This window comes from Gadus chalcogrammus, chromosome 23, assembly GCF_026213295.1.
Source record: "Gadus chalcogrammus isolate NIFS_2021 chromosome 23, NIFS_Gcha_1.0, whole genome shotgun sequence".
Taxonomy (NCBI): Eukaryota; Metazoa; Chordata; class Actinopteri; order Gadiformes; family Gadidae; genus Gadus; species Gadus chalcogrammus.
In genome coordinates, this window is record NC_079434.1 from 15694558 (window position 1) to 15708463 (window position 13906).

Genomic DNA, 13906 nt, shown 5'->3' on the forward strand with positions numbered 1-13906 from the left:
AAAGGGGAGGGAACAACAGAGACTGACACCCAGAGCCTGAAGTAGAACCGCTCTGTCTCAGAACGGTTACCTCTACGCTGCTACAGAGTGTCTGAGGTCAGCGTTCTGGATCAGAGCGGTTCTGCTCTCAGACGCTGTAAGTAGCTTGATTCACTTCTCTGGATCACAACACGATTTGTGTCTTCCTTCCTGTCGGCCACGTGAACACACGTCGACCCGATGTTCAAACGCCGACGGTCAGATTCTCCTGTTCAGACGGGGAACCCCTGACAGCGTGGTGACCTCGTCCGTTTCCATGACACCAGCGACTCCTTCCTCTGCTCGGTGAAATTGAATTAGGAGGAGAGTGTTAAGAGGAGGGGGGGGGGGGGGGGGGGTCTTCCTACAAATAGAGATGTGGTGGCTGTGATTTATGGACGGCGAGCTAATCAGTTTTCAGTTTCCAATCAGGGTGTACTTTTTTTCCACGTGGTCGGAACCCTACTAATCATAGTAATAGAAACGTCAGAGACTATAAATGACTTGTCTTAAGCTGCTCAACACGTCACGATCCCAGCGCCTTGCCCTGCTTGTCCCTGGGCTAAGGGAGGTGTAGATGATCAGAAGAACCACACCTCAATTGCTTCACCTCGAAGACCAAGTCATCTCACAGCTCATGTTTAACTCAAGGGTCTTTGAAAGATCACATCGTCGACGCTGGTAGTCCCTGCAGTCCCCGAGAGACTGAAGTCTGAAGGTCCTCTCCGAGAAATGGATCACAAACAATTATACAAATGTAATGCATCACTCTCGACCTGAAGTTGTGTGCGCCCCTGCAGCTGGGTTCGGTCTGTGCCTGGACTGTGTGATCTTAACCTTTGTTTGACACAGGACAATCGTGTTGTCTTTTGTTAGTTAAATGTCTCAACATCTAGAACCCCTGCCTGCTGTGTTTCATCACGTCATCATCTCTTCTCCAGGGCGACAAAGAAGCACATCTGGGCCTGCCCTTCTCTCCCCTCTGTGATCGCAACTCCACCATGGTGGCCCAGTCCCAGATAGGTAGGTGGAGGAACAGCACCACCCAACTCTAAATATCAAGTCTATCATCATCATCATCATCATCATCATCATCATCATCATCACAATCATCATCATCATCATCATCATCATAAACATCATCATCATCCGCATCATCATCATCAAGTCTATCATCATTATAATAATTTGTTTCTGATGGATAGTGAGTCAAGACACGCTAAACATTCTGAATTATACATTTCGATTGTAATTATATTCATTAATGAGGTGCAATCATAAACCGACGTGACGAGAGGGACAGGAGTAAACAGGACCCAGGGGGTCCCCATGTGGTACCAGGGGGTCTCCATGAGGTACCAGCGGCTGCTGTGTCTCCCCAGGGTTCATCGACTTCATCGTGGAGCCCACCTTCACTGTGCTCACCGACATGACGGAGAAGATCGTGAAGCCGCTGATCGAGGAGGCGGCCATCTCCGGCCCGGAGGACTTACGACGGCCCAGGTCACCACCGGGACTCTTGACCTTTTGACCTCTGCACACACACACACACACACACACACACACACACACACACACACACACACACACACACACACACACACACACACACACACACACACACACACACACACACTCACTCACTCACGGAAACACCTGTCAACACAAATTCTAGTTCAGCTCTAAAGACCACCATCCTGGACTTCATATCTTTGTTACACATGTATGTCACTGGAGATCCATATATATATATGAATACATCTATATCTACATACGTATATGCTGAGGATAGTACTTCCTGCCAGGGCTGCTGATTTACAAATCGTATCATATAACATTTTGTTTCTTCTTCTTCTTCTTCTTCTTCTTCTTCTTCTTCTTCTTCTTCTTCTTCGTCTTCTTCTTTGTCTTCTTCGTGTGTTTGCACCTCAGCCTGACCATCCTGGGGGCCGTGGTCGGGGCCGCGGCGGGGGACGTGGCCGGGGCCGTGACCGGCGGAGAGAGCAAGCGCTCCAGCGTGAAGAGCACGGCGTCGGAGGGCAGCGGCGCCATCAACTGCTCCCTGCGCACGGTGGACTTCAAGAGCTTCAAGGGCACCTGGAGCGAGGACGTGAACCGGAACCGCGAGCGCTGGAAGGCCAAGGCCACCCAGGGTAGGTCCAGGCTGGGGGGCTCATGATAGGTCCAGGCCGGGGGGCCAGGGTAGGCCAAGGCTGGGGGGCCCACGGTAGGTGCAGGCTGAGGGGCCCAGGGATCCCAGGAGCCCCTGAGGTGTCCCAGGAGCCAGCCAGGGTAGGTCCAGGCTTGGGGCCCAGGGGGTTCCTGGGACATCAGGGGCTCCTCAATATTTATCGGCCAAAAAGATCAGACTAGTCTTGATGAACTCAACTGAAGGACATAATGGGCCCGCATCAACATCGAACTTGACTAAACCTCTTTCCAAATTTCTCCACCTTGCCTTCTTTATTCCTTCAGATCTGGCAGAGAAAAGCAAGAAGGAGGGCGAGGAGAAGGCCAGCGAGGGAGCGAAGAAGGAGGGGGAGGAAGCTGAGCCTGGCGACAAAGCCAAGGAGCTGGGGAAGGAGGTGGAGGCGGGGAAGGAGGTTGAGGTGGAGGTGGGGAAGGAGGGGGAGGCGGGGAAGGAGGGGGAGGCGGGGAAGGAGGGGGAGAGGAGGACTGAGGAGTCGGAGGAAGGAACCAAGGCTGACAAAGAGGAGGAGAAGGAGAAGGAGGAGAGCAGGAAGGAGCCAGCGGAGGAGAAGCCCAAAGAGGAGGAGGGGGATGGAGATCCAGGGGGGGGGCGCGGTCTGGCCCCAGGACCGGGACCCAGGAGGGGTGTACGGTCCAGACAGGTTGACCCCACGGAGTCGACCCACAGGGACAACAAAGCCGAGGAGAAAGCGACTCACAGTGGTAGGTACTCAAACAACCGACGCAGACACCCTTTACTGAGGTCCTTCACTGGAGCACCATGAGGAGATGGTGCCTCAGTGATGCATTGTTAGCGAGTGCCACCAAGTGGTGAGGCTGACACATTACACATTGTCCTTGAGCTTTATCAATGACACTGTTGTTTCAGAAGACATCTAAGGCAAAACACAGCTTCCTTCAAAGCTAAGACGTTTTCAAAGAATATTCGAAATTATATGAAAAAGCTCAGTGAAGAAAGGCAAAGAGAGTGTGAATGATGAAGAAATAAAACTACGAAGGAATGACGTGAAACAAGTAGGATGTAGTAGCATGGCTGAAGTGGACGCCCGTTCTGTTTCACAGCATGAAATAGCATTTTTAAATTGATGATAACAAAAAGGGCTCCCCACCAAGGGGTTGTGTTTCACTTGGATTGTTTGTGACGCTCTTCCGTTCACCCCTACGTAGCAGAAGATTCCTCCATCACAGACACCTCGAGTGGCACAGAGTCCGACTCCTCTGACGGTAAAGCATGTTGGGGCTCACTCCTACAAGGGCACCGCTACTTCCCCAACCAGCACACATTGCGCTCATGCTCATGTACGGCGTTCGGCCGCTGCTCAACCCACGGCCGCCGCAGCATTTGATTTGATTTGATTTATGGTCGTGCCAATGTGTGCCGGTGTCACTCCATCACTCACACGCCTTTCAGCAGCACACGTTCCTCTCTCCCTCTGTGGTCCTCTCCTTTATTTCACTTTATCCGCTTCTCCCTTGAGCTTTAACCCTGTGTTGCCATGGTGACCATGTGCATCTGAAAGGATCCTTCTGCCTATTCCCTCTGTTGAGCTCCCCAGTGATGACACACAGACGCACACACGCACATACACAGACACGCACACACACTGACGCATGCACGCATACACACACACACAGACGCATGCACACACGCACACACATGCACATAAAGGCATGCACACATGCGTACACACACACATACACATACACACACACACACACACACACACACAGGCACACACACTCATGCACGGACGCACGCATGCATACACACACATCTAACCCTCGTGACAGTCTGTGTTTCTGTTATTTGTCTGCGTTGATTGGTCCTGAACCATGTCTGTCATGTTGTTACCTCCTAACCTCCACTTCTTGGCCGTGGCAACCCTAACCTCTGGAAGTCAAACGCATGCCATTGCATGCATCTTGTAATGATTCAAATTGTGAAGAACCAATCAGCTGTGATCACCTCCCATGTCGCCTCACGTCGCTGAATGGCAAACTCACCTGCATTGAGATAACCGCACGGTTCCTGCCATGTATCACATGACACCACACAGTGGTGATGTCATCACATCAATGCTGGTCTTACTGGGCTGCTTGTGCTTCTTTGGATAAGAAAAACAAAAAGAAAGTTTATTTGTAAATTAGCCCATCACGACTTGCAAACCATCCAAAATACCAAATACAGAGTGATGTATTATTCAGCACTTGAAAACCATCAGATGAATATTATCCTAGCCCTAAACAGATCTGCTTGCTTTTCCCCAGTGATTGCTAAAAGGTTTCCTTCCAAACTGAAAGTAAAATTAAATCAGTAGAATTGATCTGTTTCACGTGGCTCGGTTCCAAACTGTTGACTAGTCTCTAAAAGAAGCTCTTCTCTTCTTCGGCTGCAGGCCCAGAAAGTCCCAATCTTCAGAAAAATTGGGCATAAGTTTTATTGGGCTCACTGAGGTCCACATGCGTTTCCCTGCAAAGGGTGGAGTCACGGACTGGTGTTTCTGATCACCTATAGGACCGGCCCGGTACTACATATTTAAAGGAGTTGTTTGGACACTGAGCGCCCAGAGGCTTGAGGGCTTGGAAATGCACAATCTTTGTTCACTGCTTTCGAATACGTGGAAGGCCAATCTTTCCTCCCTCACATACATTTCTACAATTGGAATGGGACCTTTTAGTCTGTTTTGTGGTTCTATGGTAGCCAGTTGAGCACTGGTGAGGGCAGCGGTCTCAGACTGATGGAGCGGCTCTGGGATGACCCTTGAAGTGTGCCATATATATTCCCTCTTCTTCCCCAGCAGAATCCAAAGAGACAGAGGAAGAAACAGACGAGGAGGAGGAAGATGATGATGATGATGATGATGACGAAGAGGAGGGTAGCTTCCACAACCCTTCAGCAGGGCAGCTAACCACTGCTGCTGCCGCCTCTGTCCAAGAGACAAACTCTCCTTATTAAACACTCTCTCCGTCTCTGGGCAGGCACATTGCTTTCTCTGGGGCTTGGTGAAACTGTTTGCCTTCATGAGAGCGCCACCTGGTGGAGACCAGCATCAATACAGGATGGTTTCATCGACGCACCGTTTCATTGATTTTAACCTCTCTCTCTCTCTCTCTCTCTCTCTCTCTCTCTCTCTCTCTCTCTCTCTCTCTCTCTGTCAATACCCTGTGGTATTTCTTTGACCAGTTTTTATTGGTATTGTTGTTGCCTGAAGGAAGTGTTTATCGAAAGCCTGGCCTGATACTTCACTAGCAGCCCACCAGACAAGGCAGGGCCCCTAGAACACTCATAACAGTGAGGGGCCACTAGAACATTGAGGGCCCCTAGAACATTGGGGCCGTATCACGGGCCCCACTGGCTGACCAAGTGGAAGGCGGGTGATTGGATGGGATGTACTGGTGGATGGTAGTATTGACTCAACTCGGAGGTGGTGAGTGACCTTTAGGCACAGTTAGCTTCAGAGCCCTGAAGCCCAGTCCAGTAGGGAAGGTCTTAGTGGGTAATCAAACCCGAGACTCCGGCCTCTTCCTGCCTTCCTCATAAATTTCTTCCAAAAACTGATTCGTTCTTTAAATGCTGAAATGGCCTACATGCGCCTAGTTAGAACATGAAGACCCCCAGAGATTAGGACTAAACCACCTCAGAGATTAGGACTAAACAACCTCAGAGAATAGGATTGAACAACTTGAAAAATTAGGACTAAACCACTTTAGGGATTAGGAATAAACCACCTCAGAGATTAGGAATAAAACACGCCCTGGCTAGGAGAAAGTGATGAACTCTAATCTAGATGTCAAATTTTCATAGAATGTGTTTTTATTCTCTTTGTTAAAGCTATTTCCAAACAATGTTGATTTGCCATGCAGTTGTTTGCTAGAGTGATTGAGTGAGTGAGTGTGATAATGCTACAATGAATGAGGTAATAAGTGAGCCACTGGCTTTGAGAGCTAATGACTAAAAGCCATGGTGTCTTGCAGCTCTTAATAAGATGTAAATTGTCTAGAATCGATATATCTAAAAAGATAAAAGATTGTTGGAGCATTCAACCCTTTAAACCCCCTTCACCTCCCAGCTCTCTGACTCAGCAGTTTGGTCCAGTTTAGAGATGGTAGGTTGGTTAGAACAGAGAGTTGATGCACAAGGTAGGACATTAGCTTATGTTAACAAATGGTTCCTTATGGGGGATACGAGGGCTTGGGAAATAGTGCCCCTAAAAGGGCAGCTGAAAAGCACAGGGTATCTGTTGGTTATTATGTAATTAGCACAATTTGTAGTTGGAAAAAAGAAACTGTAAAATGACACAGATTTTTGTGACGCAGTTGAAAGCCAAACATGCGTACTGCTAGGGCTCTTTCCTGACATCAGGTCTTATTAATACAATGTCCAAAACAGACGCCACTGTTATGAGGTGGTTTCTGGTCAAAAGTGTCCCGTGTATCTTGATAAAAAAGAGTAACTTCATTAGCTTTGACTGGCCATCATAAAGCTGTTAAATTGATCGTCTGTAGTATTTACAGCAAACTCAACTTTTTTGTTGCCCATAACAGATGAATACCATAACTCAAGCTTAGCATTTCATTATATGATCATTTGTGTTGTAGTTTCTGTCAACAGATTGATTCACATGTATTGGCGTTATTCTTTTGATTTACTTCTGTGAACGTTCTTCCTCTAACTGGGAGGTGAAATGCACAACGCTTGTTTTTATTTGCAACTGATCATTTTAGGTGTGAAGACCTCACAAACAAATGGTACATTTTCAACCCTGATATGCAGAACTTTGTGAAAATATTTTGCTAGAATCTGCCTTTTATTGTAAAGATTGACTGTTTGTTTCCACAGACATGTAGAACATTTCTTAGTTCTGTTTAAGTACGTTTAAAGCAGATGCACACATATAACGCAAGACAAAATCCCCCCCCCCCACTGTCAGATATGTAATGGCTGTTATAGGAATATCTAAATGACACGATCTTTCTTTGCGCAATTCAAAATGTCCTTCTGAAACACTGTGAGGAGTTTCCTGTTGCCTTGACCAAAGAGAGATAACGACAGACACAAAGAAATCTCAAGCTGATCTGCCATGTTTTTCGACTTGAGTTGATGCGTTTTGTTTTCTATGTTTGCCTTACGGTCAATGTGAAGTAGGTTCTCTCTGCAGAACCTGGGTGTTTCCTCCAGCTTCCTCTCATTATCAGTGTTTGGTTCTCCTACAGTGGGGCTCCTGTCATGTTCTTTGTGAATCATTTCTAGCCTTGGCTCCGCAGTCCCACAGAGGCCCCTCCATCGAAGCAGTAGTTGCTTTGAAGTTGGCAATGCTTCATAATTGATCAACTTACCTTATAATCATTGCATGATATTCACATGACTTCCATCATGTGAGTGATGTATGTTAATAACATGCCCATGGGTTTACAATCTGTACCCACAAACCTAACAGATATTCCAGAAGGCCACATGCCTTAGCCGTCGCTGCTACTACTGCGGTCACGCCATCTGCACTTATGAAAACGAAAGCTTATGGCTCATCTGCATTGTGTTGTACAGTAAAATGCTATTTGGGGTGCAAGTGCACCTCGTAAACACAGTAAGTATGCCCTCAGAAAACGGGGAAGGATTCGATCTTATCGTTATTAATTAAAATTGTTAAAATACAAGTTGGATTGGGGAAGCTGAATATCAACCATCTTGTCAGCCTCGTGACGTGTACACTGGCCTGTAGAAAAAAATCGGCCCAAACAACTTAGACATCTCAAGATGTGAGAGCTGCTATTGTGAAACTACTACTTTTTCCACTGAGGACCTAGCCTGGGTCACATGCAACACATGACTACATTTTGACCACTGATTTATTTTTTTATCATTATGTATTCTAACCTTTTATTACCCCAGTATTTCACCTACCAGTATGTCCCTAAAAATCCTGTTTTATTCTTGATTTGAGCAGAGAAGTGAGTGGACAGCAGGCCTAACTAGCGTTTGCAGTTTTGCACCTGTGCTTCTGTTGTGAATACAGTGTCATTTTTTCAATGGATTGGTTTTTCTGTTGGTTGCTAATTGTTCCTTCTCATTTGTACACGGTACTTCATCAAATCACCCTTCCCTCGCCAAAGGGATGGGACATGTATGACATGTATGGTTCTGATTTTGGTTCAAATGTGGTGATTTATTGCACTCATTGTGCCAATAAAACTGGACTCAAAGGGCTCAGATCCTGGCTCCATGTCTTCACTGGTATCCTGTAGGAAACGTAGCCCTGTAGATACAAACACAAGAGAAGCTACACAACTCCACATGACATGTTTCAGAGGTTTTGTGCCAAGATTAGATCGTACACTTCTAAAGGGAGTAAAGAAAATGGCGACTGCTCATGTGATCTTGTGTGATTTTAACATTCAAACTTACTTAAATGTCAGTTCATATGGTTTAGGGTAGGGTATTCAGGAAATGTATTTAACGTTGTTTTGCAATGGAATTTGACTTTCAAACGGTAATAATATAAGTTTGAAGTAGGAGTCTTAATTCAAATGGTCAAATCTCACGATGTGATCCTGAGAGAGCGCTTTAACCCAACGTTTAAATCTCTCTTGTTCTCAGGCTCGGAGGAGGGCTGCGATCTGATTCGCTACCACAAACGACCCAGCTACTGTGCCAACTCCTACCGCCCGGCGAGGGTCAAGGTGGTGGACCTGCGGCCCACCGACCCCCGGAGCAAAGCCCGACGTCTGCAGCGGATCTCCCTCCGAAGGGGGAAGTGACCTCACAGCAGGGCCCACCTAGGACTGACCTTTAGGGGGGCTTAGCCCCTTAGTACCTCCTACTGCAGGGGAAGTGACCTCACAGCAGGGCCCACCTAGGACTGAACATTAGGGGTCCTAGCCCCTTAGCACCTCACTAGACAGGGGAAGTGACTTCACATCAGGGCCCACCTAGGACTGACCTTTAGGGGGGCTTAGCCCCTTAGTACCTCCTACTGCAGGGGAAGTGACCTCACAGCAGGGCCCACCTAGGACTGAACATTAGGGGTCCTAGCCCCTTAGCACCTCACTAGACAGGGGAAGTGACCTCACATCAGGGCCCACCTAGGACTGACCTTTAGGGGGGCTTAGCCCCTTAGTACCTCCCTCTGCAGGGGAAGTGACCTCACAGCAGGGCCCACCTAGGACTGACCCTTTGGGGGGCTTAGCCCCTTAGTACCTCCTACCGCAGGGCAAGTGACCTCACCGCAGAGCCCATCTAGGACTGACCTTTAGGGGGTCTTAGTAGGGGCCCAGATAAGATTGACATTTGATTACATCTAGGTGGTTACAAACTATTTTAGAAAAGTCTAAATGAATGGAGATTAGAAACAGTCCAACACAGAGTCTGGTGTCGCCCCTGCAGCTCTGTTGTAGACCACCGTAGAAAGACAGGTGTCGATCCGGACATTGATGATAGAAAGAATCAATGGCAATTTGTGTTTTATGTCGTGTGTAAATGTCAATATTGTCATTTAGATTATAATTTTCAGTTTGTAAAGTAAATGTACATTTCTGGTCGTATTTAGTGCCTTAACACTGTATTTAATCCATTGTGTCTGCCCGTTAAAAAGAATGTTTAAAGTAAACTGTTCTCATTCTGATCTATGTGTTATCATTGAGTTTGGTCCTCTCTTGAAAGTGTGGTAGAAAAGGTAGTGTAAGGCTGTTCACATTTGTGGTTTAGTTCTTATGTAGTGCTCAAATGATCAGTTAATTGATTAAACGTTATGCAGGACTGTCAAATTATACATTTACTATCTTGCACCAAAAGGTCTATAAAAAGATAGGTTAGGCAATTTGGAGTAACCAGCCAGAGTAAGGTTTTCTTCACTTATTTATGTCTAATATTGACCTAAATTGCATTCAATAGTGATATGCCGCCATAATTATGGTTACATCAGACTACTGAACGTCCATGGCTACGGTTCAGATTGGAGAGATGACACACCCGTTACCCATTCGGTATTTAGCAAAACAACTTTCCTGCGTTGATTTTTAGCCTCCTGTCCCAAAACTAGGAGATCGTTAATCGTTTAATGATAGGAAGGCTGAACGAGCCATAGTCAAGTCTGTATGACTATTAAACAAAAAGGAGTAGGCTACATGTGGAAGCTGTCAGAAAGCAGTGCTCGGACTGCAGGTGGTCATCAACCCCTGGAGAGCGAACTCATCCAAAATGAGCCTGCTGCCATTTTAAAGCATGAACCTTGGAATGTGGAAATCAGTTCAAGGAAATACTTTTCGTTGACAAAAACACACATACTTTGAAAGTTTGAAAGCTACATTTAATCGAGTTGGCCTGACGAAAAAAACCCCATTGGTTAAAAATAGTTCAAAGAGCGCTGTTTCTCTACTCCCTCCCGTTCCTCTCCTCGTCCTCCAGGAAGACGCTCGGCCTCTCTCCCATCAGCAGCCGTATGCCTACAAGACAGAAGGGAACGGAGGTTTGAGGTCCAATGAGTTGTTTGATTCGGTTGTTGTCCGTTATGTTCACATATTGCTTACTGCACACTGGACCGACTAAAAGCTAAGAAGCGTTCCTGGGGTGAAGACCGGGACCTACGGAGACGTCTGCACCCAGGGCATGGGGGTCCCCAGACCATGTCCCCTGAAACAGGGGCCCTTGAACCCCCCGTGTGTCTGTGGGTGTGAGCGGGTGCCTGAGGAGGTCACCGTGGGGGGTCCCCCTCACCGGGTATGTGTGGCGGGGCGGTGAGGACCGGCGTGTCCTTCCTGCGCGGTTTCTTCTGCTGGTCCGCTCCGTGGGCCGGTACCCCCGCGGACACGGCGCCGTCGCCGGCCTCCCGCGTCGCCATGGTGACCCCTGGGCTCTCGTCGGACAGGTTCACCTCCTGGTCTGTGCGGGACACAGACCGAAGCGAAGACACAGAGAACATCCATCGCCTGGCTGTGAGAACATGAGGACACTGAGGACCACTTCAGATCCTGTCCATCTCTCCTGTGAGAGCTCTCAGACAGCCTCTTGTAGTGGTCACTGTTTGTGTGTTCTGCATTGTGTTCACTGTTGTGTGTTCTGCATTGTGTTCACTGTTGTGTGTTCTGCATTGTGTTCACTGTTGTGTGTTCTGCATTGTGTTCACTGTTGTGTGTTCTGCATTGTGTTCACTGTTGTGTGTTCTGCATTGTGTTCACTGTTGTGTGTTCTGCATTGTGTTCACTGTTGTGTGTTCTGCATTTACTGTTCACTGTTGTGTGTTCTGCATTGTGTTCACTGTTGTGGGTTCTGCATTGTGTTCACTGTTGTGTGTTCTGCATTGTGTTCACTGTTGTGAGTTTTGCATTGTGTTCACTGTTTTGCATTGTGTTTCTGTAAGAGAATGAAAATGTATTTCTTTGTATGTTGTTGGAAACTCAATGAAAACAAGACAACGCATGATGTGGATGAATGATTAAAAAATGTATCAAATCTATTATAGTGTGTGTGTGTGTGTGTGTGTGTGTGTGTGTTAGTGTGCGTGTGTGTGTGTGTGTGTGTGTGTGTGTGTGTGTGTGTGTGTGTGTGTGTGTGTGTGTGTGTGTGTGTGTGTGTGTGTGTGTGTGTGTGTGTGTGTGCATGTGTATGTGTGTGCGTGTGTGTGTGTGAGAGAGAGAGAGACAGCCCTGTCTGAGGCATACTGGCGTCTATGAGTAAGGTTATCGAGCATCTTATCTGGAGCACGTTAATGAGCAACCGAACACTATAATCAATGCTCTGTCTCAGGGTCGCCATCCTCCTCCACGCCCATACCTCTAACCAAGCTGTTCCTACTCCTCCCGTTCGCAAGGGCTTTCCGTTCTGATGATAGGATCTGTCTCTCTTGTCTATTTTCTTTAGAGGAGATAATCTCTCTCTCTCTCTCTATAGTTTCTAGAGGAGAGAATCTCTCCCTCCCTCGCTCTCTCTTTCTCTTCTATTGGTTCTAGATGACAGGATCTCTCTCTTTGTTCAGTTGTTTCTAGAGGAGATAATATCTCTCTCTCTCTCTCTCTTCTATTGTTTCTAGATGAGTGGATCTCTCTCTCTCTCTCTCTCTCTCTCTCTCTCTCTCTCTCTCTCTTTTCTATTGTTTCTAGATGAGTGGACCTCTCTCTCTCTCTCTCTCTCTCTCTCTTTTCTAGATGAGTGGACCTCTCTCTCTCTCTCTCTCTCTCTCTCTCTCTCTCTCTCTCTCCCCCCCCTCTCTCTCTCTCTCTCTCTCCCCCTCTCTCTCTCTCCCTCCCCCTCTCTCTCTCCCCCTCCCCCTCTCTCTCCCCCTCCCCCTCTCTCTCTCTCTCTCTCTCTCCCTCCCTCTCTGGGGTCTAGCTCGTCCTCCTGGCCGTCCACTCACAGGTACAGCTGTCCTCCTGAGCGGTCGGCGCTAGTCTCTGTTCGGCTCGGCTGTCCGGGGCGGAAACACACCCGCTGGCCATGACTGGTGACGACCTCCCCCGCCTGGAGCCTTCTGGGAGCAGAGGAGATCACGTAACGACACACGCATCAATTATTCACCAGCACGGAAAGGCCATTTTTGCCCTTCTTTGTTTTGCTCTCTCCCTTAACCTTGTGACGAACCAGAGATGTCCCTCCCAGCTCCCAGTGTCTCATATGCAATCGCTAGTTGCTAGTGCCGTTGCTAGCCCCCCCCCCCCCCCCCCCCCCCCACGTCCCCCCGTCCCTCCTAGCCCTAACCCCCTCCCCCCACATACATCATCTCCAAGTATGTCCAACTAAATGACACCATTTCATTCATGTCCAGCTAAATTACATCATAACAATGGTACATAACAATTACATTTCATTCCTAAATTACATCATAACATCATCTCAGTTCTGAATTTGAAAGTGATCAACAATGCCAGTTGCATTGCGTCTACCGTCTAAAATACGTGACTTTCGTATTTTTCCTAGAATTTGTTTTTCTAGTTTCCCTTTCAGAAAAGGTTGGAACATTATTGCCCTCCTTCCATCACTAACCACAGCAATTCACAAAAGTCTAGAGTTTACGATTTCTCGTCTGACGCGTTTGTCCTTGTAATTGAACTGATTCCAGGGTTCTCTTACTTTTACAAGTCAGAGCACTTAAGAAAGTGTATAGGGCAGAGATGCACACACTGACAGAAGATCTCAGAACAGACGAAGATAAGGTTGATGAGTTTTCCAGGGGCAGGCAGATGGACATGGACGTTATCGCTCAAAGTAAGGAAACCTTTAGAACAATACACCCCTTACAGCCATGAACACCTTAAATACAATCACAAGCAGGAAGGAAGTAAAGGTCTTACCTTAGCAGTGTAGCTGGCCGCTAGACAGACAGACAGCTGGACAGACAGACCGATACAGAGAGACAGTTAGGGATGGAGGGAAGGCAGATGTCTAGTTGGTCAGCGTTGGGACACAAAGCCCGCCTCCCTCGTTTATGTACCCAGGAGAGGAGCAAGTCCCACCCCTTTGTCTACTCATCCATCGTTGCTATGACGACATCAAGTACCCCTGCTGCCACCTCACCCTAGCCTTCCCACAATCCACTTTGATATCCAAACACCAGCATACAAGGGAACATCAACATGTTCCTAACCAACCTCATTATAATAATATACTATAGTACTATGTGGTGCAGCGTTGATTGTGTTTTGAGTTAATCGAGTTCAGTTAATTATGCAGCATGTTATTAAAATATTG

General features: G+C 47.4%; 2 protein-coding genes and 1 long non-coding RNA gene across 4 annotated transcripts in view; 2 read left to right on the plus strand and 1 right to left on the minus strand.

The window, feature by feature from the left end:
- LOC130377690 (dual specificity calcium/calmodulin-dependent 3',5'-cyclic nucleotide phosphodiesterase 1C-like) overlaps positions 1-2615 on the plus strand; it is a gene marked incomplete at its 3' end in the record, with an annotated part of 31676 nt that extends 29061 nt beyond the window's left edge. Inside the window, exons 12-15 of the mRNA XM_056584846.1 lie at positions 960-1041; positions 1401-1521; positions 1951-2171; positions 2494-2615. Coding sequence (XP_056440821.1) covers positions 960-1041; positions 1401-1521; positions 1951-2171; positions 2494-2615 — 546 coding nt within the window. The remainder of the gene's footprint in view (positions 1-959; positions 1042-1400; positions 1522-1950; positions 2172-2493) is intronic.
- Positions 2616-2802: 187 nt separating this feature from the next.
- On the plus strand, positions 2803-10046 carry LOC130377255 (uncharacterized). The gene is made up of 3 exons (XR_008894136.1): positions 2803-2931; positions 3397-3453; positions 5031-10046. It is a non-coding gene; the product is annotated as an uncharacterized LOC130377255 (long non-coding RNA).
- Positions 10047-10510: 464 nt separating this feature from the next.
- Positions 10511-13733, minus strand: ppp1r17 (protein phosphatase 1 regulatory subunit 17). Of its 2 annotated transcripts, none has more exons than XM_056583613.1 (4): positions 13510-13733; positions 12576-12686; positions 10940-11104; positions 10511-10668 (listed from the first exon to the last, which is right to left on the minus strand). In XM_056583613.1, exons 2-4 carry the CDS (start codon positions 12655-12657, stop codon positions 10598-10600), a joined length of 318 nt encoding a protein of 105 aa, XP_056439588.1. In that variant the 5' UTR covers positions 12658-12686; positions 13510-13733; the 3' UTR covers positions 10511-10597. The 2 variants fall into 2 exon arrangements, with proteins under 2 accessions (XP_056439588.1, XP_056439587.1); XM_056583612.1 differs by having other exon boundaries at positions 12576-12689.
- Positions 13734-13906: the final 173 nt, after the last annotated feature.

Coding starts and splice junctions, on each gene's coding strand:
- ppp1r17 (XM_056583613.1), bottom strand. CDS start 12,657: ATGGCCAGCGGGTGTGTTTCCGCCCCGGACAGCCGAGCCGAACAGAGA. Junction 11,105..12,575: donor TCAGGAGGACAGCTGTACCT/GTGAGTGGACGG, acceptor TGTCCCGCACAG/ACCAGGAGGTGAACCTGTCC. Junction 10,669..10,939: donor CGCCCCGCCACACATACCCG/GTGAGGGGGACC, acceptor TCTGTCTTGTAG/GCATACGGCTGCTGATGGGA.